This window comes from Lepidochelys kempii, chromosome 7 (assembly GCF_965140285.1).
Source record: "Lepidochelys kempii isolate rLepKem1 chromosome 7, rLepKem1.hap1, whole genome shotgun sequence".
NCBI classification, from domain to species: domain Eukaryota; kingdom Metazoa; phylum Chordata; order Testudines; family Cheloniidae; genus Lepidochelys; species Lepidochelys kempii.
This window is the reverse complement of record NC_136386.1, coordinates 81,388,024-81,403,810: the sequence shown is the minus strand read 5'-3', so window position 1 is coordinate 81,403,810 and position 15,787 is coordinate 81,388,024. Positions and strand designations below refer to the sequence as shown.

Genomic DNA, 15,787 nt, shown 5'->3' with positions numbered 1-15,787 from the left:
GCACATAAAATGCTTAGCTGTAGCCTTTGAGAGTAGTCATGCAATTAATGTTCTACTGATGATACCAAGAATTTAATTGTAAGTGCTTTTGTAAAGAATTTTTTTTAAAAATTGAGATTTTTGTAAATTAAAATAATGCAAATGTTTGTAAACATGTAATTTGTTTGAAAAAATAAAATGTGATGTAACCAAACTGCACCTAAGCTGCTATTTATGTGTTTTGAACACTTGACAGTTTCCACTATTAAAATACTTTGTCTTAATATTGCTTCACAAAATGGGCTAAATGCTGCTCACTTTATTCCTGATGTACTACCCAGCAGTGGGACTGTGTGAATAAAGTGAGCAGGATTTGGCCTAGTATGTATTTGCACTGGTTTAGTAGTACCCCAGCTTTCCATGACATCTGATCTTGAAAGCTGGAGAAATACACTCCTTTAGCTGACACTATGAGAGCTAGGGCCTACGACGTCCAAATTCATGTGCTGATCATCAGAGCCCTGGGCACATGGGACCCTAGGAAAGAGCCAGTGCTGAGAGTATGTGGTCCGTCAACACTATGCTCAGCTGATGTGGCAACTCATGGGTTCGGACACCATCAAGTGGTCAAGGGACATCTACATAAAACACATCACCAGACAGCGGCAATACCAGGAGAGCTGAAGTGCTGATGAGAAGCAGTCAGGAAAGTAACATACTTTCCTCATGGACTGTCTTTTTCTCTAAATGGACAACCTATGCTAAATTCTCAATTACTGAGGGACAATCTTCACTCATTGATATATTTTGCTTTCCACCACCAACTCTGTATAACTTTTTTTTTCCATGAGTAATATACTGAAATGCATAGATGCTAGATATCTAAACATAATCTTAAATTCATTCACCTCAATTTGGGTTATTGCTGATTATGCACTATGTGTATCTTCTGACTTTAAAAACAAACTTTGTGTATAACCCAACCACTATACCCAGATGTACAGACACTCTTTTCTTAACCACTACCCTCTTTGTTGCTGAACCCATCCTGCCCTGATTTTGGACTATGCTAAAATAGCATGTGGATAACACCATCTCTAACATTAGAAATCCAACTTAATAGGCTTATTTGGTCCTACTTGAGGGCAGGGGGCTGCACTTGATGACTTATTGAGATTCCCTTCCAGCCCTACATTTTTGTGATGCTCTTTTCTGGCTGGCTTTGAATAAAGAGCAATTACTTACCTTGTAAAGTAACTGGTTCTGCAAGATATTTTTGCCTCTGTGTAACCCCACGGCTAGGGGCTTTTGACCAAAAAGTTATAGAATAACTTTTTCCTTCTCCCTTTTACTAAACATTTTACTACCAACTAAAACTAGCTAAGGCTGGAGAGCTGCTGTCCATGTTTATAGCCATCTGTACTTGTGTGCAATCAATCAGGTTACTTGCCAGCGCTCAGCCTTTCTGTTTGATCTTACCTGGTTTACTAACTTCATAGGTTAGCTTCTGCTGTGAGGCTTATCATGGAAGAGGTGGTATAGCTTTTCTATTTGAAATCCCTTAGAGCAGAAGTCTCAAACTCACAGCCAACAAACTTCCCCAATGTGGCCTGCAGGGCTCCAGCCGTTTTGGGGCTGGTTCTTTTGGACCCACCTGCTGCCCCCAGGTGCTCCCCTGCCAGTGCAGCAGAGCTGAGCTATGTCTACATGCACATTCCAGTGGCTGCTGGCCCCTCCCTGTGCTGTGGGGTAGGGCTGTGCCCCTATGGCCAATGGGATGCTGCGGGGGCAGTGCCTGGGGGCACCACACCCCTGCACCTCCTCCCCATACCCCTGCACCCCTTCCCAGAGCCTGCACCTCAGACCCCCTCCCTCCCTCAAACTTCCTCCCAGAGTTTTGGGGGGGCAGGTTCTGGGCAGCATGAGTGACATCATTGGACCACTAGGAGGATTTGAGGACTGGCACTGGCCCGAAGGTAAACTGAGTGTGAGACCCCTGCCTTAGAGGGATAGAGCATCTGATCTTGGGAGTGCACACCTGATGATGGGACTGTAATCACAGGTACAGACTTCCCCTCACAGTACACTTCCAGATTAAAAAGGGGAACATAGCTGCTCCCTGAGCCTCATCTCCAGCTCTTCTAAACTTCCTTGTTCCTGTAGGCCTAGGAGAAACAGATAACTATAAAGCTGCAATAAGAACATGAGGTGCTGTTTTGCATCAGTCTTCCCTCCCCCCCCCCCAACTCGTCAGGTTTGGCCATCTTTTAACTATGCATAAGAGTTGGTACTATTTCAACAGTTCAATGACAAGCTTGTATGTTAAGCTGTCTACCCCCACTTATCCCTTTTAGAAAGGATATTGTAAAAGCATGGGGAAAAATCCCCAGGAAAGAAGCCAATTAGGAGCACTTTAATGGCCAGCTTTCCTGTGTCAGCAGTTGGCTCTGCTTCCTCATCTGAGGAACGTAAAGGACCTCCACCAAATCTACAACAGTGGCCAGGTCTACTTCTGAGAGAAATCTGATTACTTCACATCAGCCTCCAGTATGTAGTTATTTCATATTTAACATTGAAGCTATCAGCATAATGTGAAAGTGTTGCTACTATAAAGGCTTGTAAGTCATTTCCCAGACCTGAGGAAGAGCTGTGTGTGACCTGAAAGCTTGTCTGTCACCAACAGATAATGGCCCAATAAAAAAAAAATACTAGCTCACCCACCTTGTCTTAAGTTATTAAAGTGAGTACAAATAAATATATTTTCAGATAATTAAACTTCAAATAAGCAGTTCTTGTTCAGTATCAGATGGTAGTGTCCCACTGACTGAAAATAGGCCAGGTAGATGGCAATGAGTTGATCTCACTCCATTCCATCACAAGACACCATTTGCTACCACAATGTAACAGAATGCACTTACCTTTGGCAGTTGGTAACCTCAGCACTAACTTTTAACTAAGTTAGGTCACAGTGCAACAAGTTGTATGAAAAAGCTCTTTAAGTAGATTTCTGTAAGAGCTATCCACCATGTTTCAAAAGCAGAAGCTAGGAATGAGGCAAGGAGATGCACAATTTCAGCTATTTTACATGTAAGCACCTAATTTTCAACAGGTCTCTGTCACTGCATGTTCAATAGTTATAGCTAGGGCCCTGTGTAAATCAAGATTTTTTTTAAAATCACATTCATGACTAAAGGGTAAGGTACTGAATTTGCACTGAAGGACTTTTACTAGTAAATTTAATCAGTTTTGAGGAACAAATATTAAATTGGGATAGTTGGGGGGAATATTTTCACGATTCCCATATGATTACAGAGGGCCTTAGTTTAGCCAAACCCAGAACTAGACACATCTAACTTTTCTACTTATGACTGAGGAAAGCTTACTTAGCTTTATCCTAAATGCCTCTCCCCCTCAATAGAAAGATACCAGAAAGCCCATCTAATGGAGTGGTGCAGTTTAGTTCAGTACTATGCTACTACTACTTTAAGTATGAGTAAGGCATTGTGTCAACAAATGAAGTTCACTTCAGTCTAGAACAGGGGTTCTCAAACTACATTGCACTATGACCCCCCCTTCTGGCAACAAAAATGATTACCCAGGCCCAGGAGTGCAGACTGAAGACTTAGCCTGCCCAAGCCCCACCACCCGGGGGTGGGGGGTGGGGGCGGGGGAGCCTCAACCTCACTGCCCTGGCCAAGGAGGCCAAAGCCAAAGGGCTTCCGTTCCAGGCAGGGGGCCTGTAACCTGAGCCTCGCTGCCCAGGGCTGAAGCCCTCAGGCTTGAACTTCAGCCCCTAGCAGTGGGGCTCAGGCTTCAGTTCTGGCCCCAGGCCCCAGCAAGTCTAAACCAGCCTTGGCGACCCCATTAAAATGGGGCTACGACCCAGTTTGAAAACTGCTAGTCTAGAATATTCAGGATCAAACAAAGCACGTTTCCCTTTTTCCAGTATCTAACTAGCATCCCTTTTCGTCACCCAGACCACTTTGGTTGCAACCACTCAGCACTTAAGGTTTGACCCCACCATACCCTCAAAACGTCTAGAGCACAAGTCTCAGATGGGTTGTGACTCAAGCAGTCTGCTGTCCCTTCATAGCTAAGAGAGACAGATTGAGCTGTGGTTTTTCATATCATAGGGCCTGCTCTATGATAAAGAAAAACTTGAGGGGAGGAGGGGAAAAAGTTAATACTATTGCAGGTGTAGCTACACTGAACAAGAAACTTCCATTTTAATTCTCTCAGCTGTTTTGTAGACCTCTTAAGCTAATTTGTCACACACACACTTCCTAGCAAAATAAACTCCATTCTATTGTCTCCCACAATAACACATTTATTACAAACACATTACTAGCAAAAACAGGTGACAAACTTTCAATAACCAAGAGCACATTTGACAAATTAGAGGGAGGCATTTAAGGACAAGCAGTTAAAATTTGGAAGAGCATGGTGGCTGAGAATTATGAAATACCTTTTTCTTCATTATACATCATGTATGTTAGTGTCTTCAAACAATATGGTTCCAAACATCTTACATGTCACAAATGCACAAAAACATTATCAAGCTGTGGTTGAGTTGTGTGAAAGTACTTTGACAAGTATTGGTCTTATATGTTTGCTTTCATTTGAAGGGGGTATTTGGATGCCAAATAACTCCCTAAAATGATGAATGCTTTCTTCAGTGGAAAAGAAACTGACAAATTTTGAATAGATGTAGGCTATTACCTGCTAGTCAGCAGCAAAACTACGTGTATTTTCTTTTCTGAACAGACTCAGGAAAATGAGACCCATACGCAATTTGACTTAATGCCTTTTAATATTCTGACATGTTTTGGGTATGAAATATATTAAAACCAGACATAATTTAACGTAACTAGTACTCTGCCCCATTATTTGGGTGTCCTGTCCATATGGAAAAGGAAACTTTACTAATGTTTGAAGGTAATTTAACTAACAAGACAAATTGGTTTGTAAGTATACAGACATGAAGATTTATCAGGAAATGTGAAACTTGCTAGATATTAGTGCAAGGATCAGCAAAATGAGTTGAGTTGCCCATTCTTATGGACATACAGATCAGACACCAACCAACCTATGCAGTTGTGCATTTGAAGATAGTGCTTTTGACATGAAAAACAAGGAAGCCAAATTTGAAACTTTTAGCCTCCATACCTATAACTTAGTATTTTGTTGTGGGATTTTTTTTGTAGTATATACTGGAAAGTCAATTTAGAATAAGTTGTAACCAAAACCAAACTAATCTACTTTTCTATCTTATTCCTTTTAACAAGTGTCTCTTTAATCTAAGATTCAATTATACCATGTTTACAGAGAACTGAATCAGTGTTCAGAGAAGTTACAGTACAACCACCTTTAATAAACCAATAGTACATCTTAAACCAAATGCATTCTTGAATATGCAATACATCCTTAGGAGTAACTAGTATAAAAAGTATCAACATCAGTGGTTTGAATATAAAAATTTATTTAAAGTCAGAGTATGCAACAAATAAAACCTACAGAAAACAGATTTTCCCATCACAATCTGTTGCTTACCAAATAATATTGTGAAAACACATTCCTTCAGTCATTATAAAGTTCTTAAAATACAAAAGAAATTAAATTTTGTAAGAAAGTCTAGTAGACCAGATACTGTTTCTTCCAGGGTATTTTGTAGTAGAAGCCAGGTCACTCTTCAATACATTCCACGCCATCCACCTCCACCCATACTGCCTTGCCCATAGTATCCACCACTATTTCCACTGCCACGACCTACAAAGTAAGTGATTAAACAGTTATCAGTTTCAGAAGTAGTTCTCCATTTGATCCACTGAGACCTGCTTAGTCAGAGGATATGGACCCCTTGTTTTTAAACTGTTAAATTGCATTGAAAAGCAGCTGAAAATGTTCCTTTTCCCCAATATTTCTTTCTGTATGAAAACAATTGCCACAGTTGCCAGAAAAATTTGATTCATTCACCAGTGGGAGCAAAGGTGGTCTATAATAAAGACATTACCTCTGGTAAAAAAAAAAAAAAAAAAATTCAAGTTTTAAAAATGTTTCAATTCTAAAATTTCAAGTTCTCACTTTAAAACTGCACAAAAACTTTCAAAGTAACAGTAGAACTCTTGTAGCTAATTCATGTAATTAAAAACAAAACCACTACTTACCATATCCACCCAAGCCATCAGGAGTACCATATCCTCCGCTGTAATTGCTACCCATTCCCATTCTGCCAACAGAACCATAACCTCCTTGATCTGGAAGGTAAAACATGCAATGTTATAATGAGATCAAGTTTCTATTTGCTAATGAACTAAAATTTGAAGCCATACATACCCATTCCATCTCTGCCATAGCCTCCCATTCCAGAGCCTCCTCCAGCAGTTGAATTCAGAAACAGTTCAATATATCGATGTTCTTTAATAATAAAAAAAAAACCTACTCAGTATTTTAGGTCAGAGAGTCGGTGTTAGATTAGTTCCTAATAGATAACTGTCCATATTCATTATGACTACTGTCACAATTTGCACCCTTATTGGTAGTCTCAAAAAGACAATGACTTAAATGGACAATGAAACCTCTTACTCTGCATGTGGTCATCCCATGCCAGAGCTGAGATATACAGACAGGGCAGCATATGTTGCACATGCTCTGTGGGTAAACAGGTTTCAGACTTTCAATGTTATTTTTCCACAAGCTATTAAGATGAAATCAAGCCATTAAAAAAACAAACAGGAAAATCAAGCCACACCGCAATGCAGCGTAGGTGCAAGCTCACATATTTAAAGGAACTTTCAGGATCTGCAGATGTGGAGTGTCTAAAGGCAAGAGCCTGCCTCCACTCTCTACTTCCACTATTCCTCAGGCTAGTTGGCTCTATTCACGTTCATAGCACCTTAAGAACTGCTTCTCCTTCCTACTGCCAATAAAATATGTATTTCATAGAGAAAGCAGAAGGTAGGCGGAAGAAAGAAGTGAGCTGAGAGCATGCTGTCAGTTTCATCTTAAGTTTTTACAACACCCACTGACAGCTCTCATCTAAGTAGCTGCACAAAAGACCTAGGAATCTAATTAGGGCTGGTCATTGAATGGTTCAAGTTCACATTGGTAATACTTACGCATGTTATTTTTATCCTTAGACATGGCAGCCACTGCATCTTCATGTGTTACAAACTCCACATCTGCTTCTCCTGTTGCTCTTCCATCTGCCCCAATATCAATGTGAACTCTTATAGGATTCAGTGGTGAAAAAAACTAAAAGATTTACAAATTAACAATGTTCATTCACAAATATCAAAATATTCAAGCATTGTATTAAACAGCTTTAGAACCAACATTTAAATTACGATTTTAAAGAGCTCATCATGATAAGTGACAACTTAAAAAGAAAATGTTTGGAATTACCCAATATTTTTGATTCTAATTTGCTCAGTCAGTCCAATGTTTCTTATTCCTAGAGTATGAACAGATTAATTCTCTTTCTAGACATGACTATATTCTGTATGAATACTACCTCATCTTATAATATTAAGATTTATCCAAGGATCTCACTTTACAAAATTTAGCTGTCTTACAGATAAATTCTTAAGTATTATCCCATTTGTCAAACAGGTAGACTAGATACAGAAAGGTAAGTGATTTGTAAAAGGAAACAAAACAAGCCAATAGAGCCAAAAATAGAACTCTGGACTCATGGATCTTGTCCTTTGCACTTGACATTTCCCACAACTGGTATAACTAGTATAACAATACTTTGAAGTTAAATATTGTAGAACAGTAGCTGAATCAAATTTAATAAACTAAAGGGTACTTGAACGTGTGAATTGGTAGAATTGTGACCTCTTTAACTGCTGCTTACAGAGAATATAAACCTAAAGAGCAACATGGTCAGTCTGAGTAGGTCTGATAAGACAATGGCATTCCATCCACAGGAGAACAACATTTGAGAGAAAACAAAAGCTTCAATTAGGTAAATGCTTTCAGAATCGAAAGCTTTTAAGTAGCACATAGATAACTTGTTAAAATGGTAGTGTACTGTTAAAGCTCCTAACCTGCAAACACTTAAGCATGTGTTTGCAGAACTGGGGCATAACGAGATACCTGGGTAAGGTGCGTATCTGGGAAATTGAGAAATACGGTAAGCCAAATCATGGTTGTTGCCTGTGCCACATGAAAGCCAAAGTACCGAATAAGTAATGAAAGGTTTTTGGACCAGTGGCACTCCCACCACAGCAAAACCACTAGTCCATGGGCTCAGTAATAATTTTAGGATCACACATCAAGCAAACTACCAGTCCTACATAAGTGTGCTCTGCACCAAAGCTTTGTAGTCAAGTTCTTTACCATAAAAGGATCCAATGACAGGAAGCTGAAATTATGTTTTCATTTTGAAATTTTTGAGACATGTTTTTCCCCCCCAAATCAGGATTGGAACAATTTAACAATGAATGTAATGATCAGTCACTTGGAGTCTTTAAATCAAGCTTGCATATCTTTTGAAAAAATATTTTGTATTTCAAACCACAAGTTATTGGGCTTGATACAGGAATTACTCTAGGGCAGTTATGCAAGAGATCATCTTATAGATGATGGCTGCCTCTAGCCTTAGAACTGCAATTATTTCCAAATTTGACAAGCTAACATCACCTGCTAGAAAAAAACTGCTTTGCATCATCTAAATACAGGCTTGAAATCCCACCTTTTGAAAGGCTAGAAGCTATTAGCTCCATCTATTTGAGAGATAACTGCTGTTGGATAACAAGTCTAGTATGGAGAAAAGCCAGAGGGTAATCAGAGAGTGGCACCACTTAAGCTGAAGTAGAACCTAAATAGTTTTCATTTATGTCCAAAAAAGTTTAGTAACTACCCACCTGCTGGTTTGGAAATCTGACATCAGAAATATCACAAAGGCCCCCCCGCCCAATTTTTAAGAACTGTTCAGTTTTAATTATTTCTGCTGTTTCACAGTGTGCTAGTAACATTCTAATAATTTTGAAAAGTTATATTTAAATCAGGAGCTCTCATACCAAGAACACTTTCTACAACTAAATCTCAACCAATGGGACTGGAAACACAGGGCTAAGCCATAAACCTGGTAATTTTCTCAGACTTCTAGTCAAAAGAACAACTATGTAGGTTAGGATGGGAATTTAAAAAGCATTTAAGGGAGTTAGGCACCCAACTTTCACTAAAAGTGAGAGAGTGATGGGTGCTTATCTCCAATACCTCTGAAAAGCCCAACCTTAAATTGTGAGTTTAGTGTTGTGTTGCTGCAGATACAAGCAATTGTTTCCGCTGCAAGAGAAGCTACAATAGAGTCAATGGGATTAATTGCTAACTCTTAGAACAAAAACATGGAGAACCATGAAGAATAGCTATGTCTTGGAGAGACAGCAACATGAAAAGCTACAGCACAACAGTAGGAGAAATTTTCTTATCATACTTACATTAGCAATATCATTTTCTGTAGCTCGAAAAGGCAATCCTCTCATATGAACAAAATGACCACCATGGAAACCTGAACTTGCATCTCCAGCTCCACCATAGCCATGTCCTCCCATACCTGTAAAACAGTACACTTGAGTACCTCATGAAAGGCTGGAAAGACTCAATTACTACCATTGGTTGCTATTTTCAAAGTATACACATCATGTAACTGCCACTCTTGACTGGGACAAAGTACACCCATAACCCAAACCTTGGTAACAAAAACATTTTAACCCCAACACTCATACATGCCAGATATTTTTACTTTAATTGACAATCTGGTGGTTACTTCTCATATGAAGACCAATATCTGTTCTTTGAGAAAACCCTTTAGAAGAGCACATTATGTATAAAATTTTTAATTCTTGATTTTACCTCTCCCATCTCTCATTCTGTCATCATAGCCATCATTTCCATAGCCATAGTTATTATAGCCACCATAATCATCAAAGCCACCATATCCTGTACAATTTAAGAAAAAAAGTGTGTGAATGTGCTATAATTACAAAACTATAATATATGAACAACATTTTTGCAACCTTTTGGTAACTTCTGTTATGTGCTGATGATAGTAGGATTTCTCAGCATCAAGTGTAAATGAAAAATTTCCTGCATCAATTAAAAATAATAATTTCCTGATGTGTTCTCATACCATTCCTTTACCTTTATAAACACATGTCACCATTTTCAACAAGTCCCATTTGGTAATGACACCATAGATAACAATCCAGATTTCAAAAAGACTCTCCAAACCTAGTAGGTACTGAAATTACTGCCATTTCTCTATTTCTTGACTAAAATGTCAGAAACATGAAGAAACTGACAACAGAACCTTTGCTCATTAGATACACATACCACCGTCATATCCACCACCTCCTCGACGCATTCTGTCATACATACTTCCACGCCCAGCTCCATAATAACCCCCTCTTCCTCCTAATGGTCTATCATATGGTCCAGGTCGTTGTTGTCCCATCATTCTTCTTGGTGGGTCATAGAATCCTCTGATTTCACTCTTACTACTTTTGAAGATTTCAATGTACCTAAGTAAGAGAGGATTTTCAAGGCACAAATAAGAATACATGCATAAGCTCTTTGAAAGTTACAACAGATATTTAAATAATTTTGTACAGTCATTTCTATAACTAAATGCAAAATCCAATAAAAAAAGTGACTAGAGATACCATACAACTTAAGTTTCACCTAAAGCCTTAAGATTCTTAAGTGTATCAAAAGAAAACTTTACATTGGTAAAATTTACTACTTGAAAATTCTAACTGTAAAAATTAAATTCAAAAGTCTCTGAAACTTGTTCCCCCAATATGAAATAATACAGCTGAAAAATGGCTGACTATAGATTTATCATAGAATACCCTATACAAAAAGACAAAATTCTGATTTTAGCAAACTACATAGTATTACTATCTTCCCCCACCCCCCAAATCTATTGTATTTTCCAAGTTAAACTTAGGATCATAATTATAAATTCTTTAAAATAGCCAGTTAAAATATTATGGTCCCCACCCCCCAAAAAAGCATTACTGACCCACAACCCCCAAAAAAAAGATTTAACACCATCCCAAACTCTCCATCCCCACCTGTGCCCTATTCTTTCCTTGTGTTTCCCCAGAGCATTTTCTGCTATCTCCTTTGAAGCAAACTGCACGAAGGCCTCCCCTGTGCTTCTCCCCTGGTAGTCCAGCGTCAATGTTATCCCATTTGGCACGATTTCCAACCCTTTAACCCAAGGACAAATAACCCCATCAAGGGGAACAGTGTTAAAGGCTGAAACATTCCCAACTGTAGCAAATACTTAAAGCAAATCTAAACAACAAAAAAATAGCTTAGTTTTCCCCCGTCACCCAACAAGACAAGCCAATGATTTTTCATTAAAAATTAATGGTTTAGCCATATTTGTTCTAGTAGTGTTTTTGTTTATGCTATACAGGAATAAGTCCGCCCACATTATATGAAGATATCATAACTACCAGTCAAATATTTTAACTGTGCTCCAAATTCTAACAAACAGAGTAAGTTATTTCAATATGCATGATACATTTACTACCCTGACTAAAAGTTAGACATATTCTAGTCTTTACTGAATCTAAATTTATTTGTACTTTAATTAGAAGAGCATAATTCACAGTTTGGAAAAACAATCTAAGTTTAAAACAAAGACTCCCCCTCCCACCCAAAAAAGTGGATATTAAAAGTTAAACTATGTGAAACACTGATGTGAGAGAAACGTAAAAACAAAGTCACTGTATTTTGACTATACTAGAGATACCTTGAAAGAACTGAACAATCTCCTCTTTGCTACAACCAAAAGGCAGTCCACGAAGTCGTACTGTTCCATCACTAGATGTATCATTTGGACCATTGTGTTTCCCAGTCCAGTCCATCTTGTTACTTAAATCAACACACTACAAAAAACAAAGGAGAAAAAGTCAGTGTTTTAGAATCATAAGGTACTGCTACCCCCTCCTTCCCAAAACCCTACTCCATACACATTTAATTTTACCTCAGTTACAAGCTAATATGATGCATCATACACTCCATTAATGTTACGTTCTGGAATTGTACTATAATATGCAAGATACATCCAGAAGGGTATCAAATATGACACAGAGTACTGTCCTGCCTCAGATTTAGTTGAACAAAGCAGACAAAACTCAGTACACAATCCCTCTACAGTCTGACAGTGTCTCTCACATGCACTCACATCTTCACTTGCAGGGGGCGGTGGTTTGAGATTCTACAAAAAAATACCCCTTAACTCTTGACAAATTAAGAATAATGTCCCATTTTTAACTTGGCCTGCTGTATGGGCCTTTTTGAAGACATGAGAATAACTTTACTAAAGATCAGAATGCTTTACGTTAAAAACCTGAAGAGACAATTAAAAAGGAATATAGAAAACAAGGACTATCTGAGAGTCAGGGGTAGATATGGAACAAGAATACAAGTTAAAGCTGAGTTGTAACTTGGGTCCCCGGTTATGGCACTTTTTTCATCTCATTAATATTATTCTAGGATTCAAATTTGACCAAGATAATGATTCAAATGTGACAAACGAGATTATTACTGTTACTACCAGAACGCATCAAGAACAAAACTAGAGAGACTTTTGTATGAATTAAGCATCAAAACACAAGATTTAGTTTTAAAGCAAATATATGCTACTGTGCCAACAAGAGACATGATTTTTTTATTACTATTATACTATAACTACTAATATTAGCACTTACATAAATCAATTTTGTCTTCCAAGCGCAGTGTATCTGTTAATGGATTAATTCCCACAACACCCTTGTGAGGCAGAAAATATTATCCCGGCAGAGGAAGTCTTTGGGGAGCAAGCTGCAGGAACCCGGGGAAGGGGGACGACTAATCCACTGTGCATGAGGCAGATCCCTCCACAGAGCGGGAGACTCAGTCAGTCCGCGCCTCGGATCGCACTAATCCCATGGGGGTCTCACAATAGGCCGCGAGGCTGGGCGCGGGGATGACAATGGCGAGAGCCCGCACGCGTTACACCGCGGCCCCGCCTCTTCATCAGCAAGGCCGAAACGTCTCTCGCCGTTGCCGCCCGCCTTTGTGGTCGCCGCTGCCGCTCAGCCAGGCCGCAATACTAACTACCGCCAAGTGCGCGCCTCTCCCGCCCGCTCTCAGGCGCCATTTACCGCAGCTCCTTAGCCACCCCCACCTCCCGAACTCCTATCCCCCCCCACAGGGGATGCCTCAGGCGCCTACTCCCATCTCCCCAGGGACCTCGCAGCCTCCATCCACACCCGCTCAAAGGCTGCTCCGCCGTGCAACCGGGCTCCCGCAGCCACTGCCGCGTTCAACGCCACCACTCAAAATGGCGGCCGCGCCCGAGCTAGGCCCCGCGAAGAGTCGCCGCCGCACCTCCCCTACCGAGAGGGTTCTCGCGGCCTTCAGCGCCCTCAACACCCCTGCCCGCCCCCCTGCTCGGGGGCGGAGATGTCCGTCCGCCCCCAGGGCCCGAACTGCGGCAGCCACCTCCTCCGGGCACACCGGGCGGGCTGGGCTGCGGCGAGCTCGGGCCCTTCTCCCCGTACTCACCGGGAGATCCTCACACTCTCCTCGATGTGCAGCGACGGTAGGCTCTATGGTGGGGGTCGGGAGGGCGAAGAAACCTCCGCCTCCTCTCTTCTCACCGGCGGGCGCGTTGCTTGCTCGGCAAACTACGCAGCGAAGGCAGAAACAAGCAGGTAGGATGGCGTCGCGGGCACACAAGTATCGCGATAGCCACGCTGCGCACAGAACCCCAGCTCTGCTTACGTCCAAGGTACTGGGAAATGCGCATGCGCACCTAAGTCAAGATGAAGAACAGCGCATGCACGAATGAAAGATACTGCTCGACAATAATTCCCGAGTGCCTAGTAGGTGCAAGGGCGCATGCGTTACAAAACAGTGGGCGTAAGCGCGCATGCGTAAGGCATTCGTTATAATACCAATAGCATGTGTCCTTAATAGCGCACAGGCAACGCCAAGGTGCTGCTTAGACATCCCGCTAGACTCCAGAACAGAGGGAAAGGGTGGTGGCGGAGGCGCATGCGTAGTTGTTGGGTAGAGGGTAGCGGTAGGGAGGTCTATTGTGCCTTTGTAACGGAACTAGACAGCTCCGCCCTGAGGCGCGAAATCCCGTGTTCCCGCCCCACAGGCGGCAGCTTCCCTCTCACCTGGGACGCCGTGACCGCCCCCCCTTCCCACCGCGCAGGCCAGCACCTTTCCCCCTCCGCCTGCTGCCTACCCGTTCACGGGCTGGCTCCCCACCTCGCGGGCCGCGATCTCTCGTTCAGGTGACCTCTGCCCGGGGGGAGGCGAGCCCGCCTATGCGCAGTGGTTATCGTAGCCACGGCATACACTCACTGCGCGCGCAGGTTTGGGGTGTTTGCCTTGGGGACGAGCGACGGTCATGTCCCTGCACATTCAGGATAAAGAAGGGGAGCGCGTTTTCTAGCCGTTTGCCTTGTGGGCGGGTGGGGAGACAGAAAGTCTTGAGACCTTTGTAATTGTAGTGCGGCTTGGGGCTTTTCCAGCTGGCCACAAACATCACCCTCAACCACTCACATGCTCTGCTGTCAGTAGCATTATTAAGGAGTAGGCTGAGAGCAGTGGCCAGGCTTATACTCCGCCCGAGAGCCTAGTCAAGCCAAAGCTGTAATTCTTTTCTCTTTCGTTCACTTTAACATAGTCCTAAAACTGTATTCGCCCCTGTCAGGTCTGGAGCAACTCAATAAAAGTCATAGAATCATAGAAGACCAGGGTTGGAAGAGGCCTCAGGAGGTCATCTAGTCCAACCCCCTGCTCAAAGCAGGACCAATCCCCAACTAAATCAGGGGTGGTCAACCTGAGCCTGAGTAGGAGCCAGAATTTAGCAATATACATTGCCAAAGAGCCACAGTAATATGTCAGCAGCTCCCCCATCCAGTACCTAGCACCTGCCAGCAGGCCCACCAATCAGCGTCTCCCACTCCTTCCCCATGCCTCCCGCGATCAGCTGTTTCTTGTGCGCAGTAAGCTCCGAGGGTGGGAGGCATGAGGGAATTGTAGGCTCCAGGGAAGGAGCAGGAACCATCCGAAAAGGGGTGGAGTGGGGGCAGGGCCTGGGGCAGAGCAGGGGATTGAGCAGTGAGCACCCCACAGCACATTGGAATCTTAGCATTTGTAGCTCCAGCCCCGGAGTCAGCACCTATGCCAAGAGCTGCATATTAACCTCTGAAGGTTGGCTCTGGAGCCATGGGTTGGCCACCCCTGAACTAAATCATCACAGCCAGGGCTTTGTCAAGTCGGGCCTTAAAAACCTTTAAGGATGGAGATTCCACCATTAGGGGTGGTCAGGGCAGTCAGAGGGCGGGGAACAGGGATTGAATGGGGGCAGGGGTCCCGGGGGGGGGGGCAGTCAGGAAGGAGAGGAAAGGTTGGTCAGGGTGGCAGCGGGCAGTTAGGGGACAGGGAGCAGGTGGTGTGGATGGGGCAGGGGTCCCAGTGGGGGGGCAGTTTGGGAGAAGGGGTGGTTGGATGGGGCAGGGGTCCCGGGCAGTGATTTCCCTATGTCAAAGTCAGATTCAGGACTCACATAATTTGTCAGACCACTCTGTTTATTAGCAAAGCGCTTTGCCGATGCACCCAGATATGTGAGCCCCTCTCTGAGGCTCAAGCTAACTTATTTATACAAATAAGCCAAAGCCAATTTAACATAAGAGACAAAAGGAAGCAGAAACTGACAAATATACATACATATCTTCTTTGCATACTAACCTTTACCAATCTCCTAGCTCAGTAGGAGCTCTAAGTT

At 42.2% G+C, this 15,787-nt stretch overlaps 1 protein-coding gene across 5 annotated transcripts; it reads right to left on the bottom strand.

Moving 5' to 3' along the window:
* Nucleotides 1-5,441: 5,441 nt before the first annotated feature.
* Nucleotides 5,442-14,303, bottom strand: HNRNPH3 (heterogeneous nuclear ribonucleoprotein H3). Of its 5 annotated transcripts, none has more exons than XM_073353464.1 (11): nucleotides 14,240-14,303; nucleotides 13,549-13,798; nucleotides 11,750-11,885; nucleotides 11,061-11,199; nucleotides 10,318-10,505; nucleotides 9,838-9,924; nucleotides 9,423-9,538; nucleotides 7,095-7,230; nucleotides 6,313-6,393; nucleotides 6,144-6,233; nucleotides 5,442-5,745 (listed from the first exon to the last, which is right to left on the bottom strand). In XM_073353464.1, exons 3-11 carry the CDS (start codon nucleotides 11,862-11,864, stop codon nucleotides 5,669-5,671), a joined length of 1,029 nt encoding a protein of 342 aa, XP_073209565.1. In that variant the 5' UTR covers nucleotides 11,865-11,885; nucleotides 13,549-13,798; nucleotides 14,240-14,303; the 3' UTR covers nucleotides 5,442-5,668. The 5 variants fall into 5 exon arrangements, with proteins under 5 accessions (XP_073209565.1, XP_073209569.1, XP_073209566.1 ...); XM_073353468.1 differs by having other exon boundaries at nucleotides 10,363-10,505; nucleotides 14,240-14,297; XM_073353465.2 differs by having other exon boundaries at nucleotides 13,549-13,670; nucleotides 14,240-14,255.
* Between the last annotated feature and the right edge of the window lie 1,484 nt (nucleotides 14,304-15,787).

Bases quoted from the DNA above. Each gene is read 5' to 3' on its own strand.
- HNRNPH3 (XM_073353464.1), bottom strand. From the start codon at position 11,864: ATGGACTGGACTGGGAAACACAATGGTCCAAATGATACATCTAGTGAT. The intron at 9,925-10,317 runs GTATGTGTATCT...TAAATTGTACAG, and splicing joins AGGTGGTGGATATGACGGTG to GATATGGTGGCTTTGATGAT. The intron at 7,231-9,422 runs GTAAGTATGATA...TAAATCTTTTAG, and splicing joins CAGAAAATGATATTGCTAAT to TTTTTTTCACCACTGAATCC.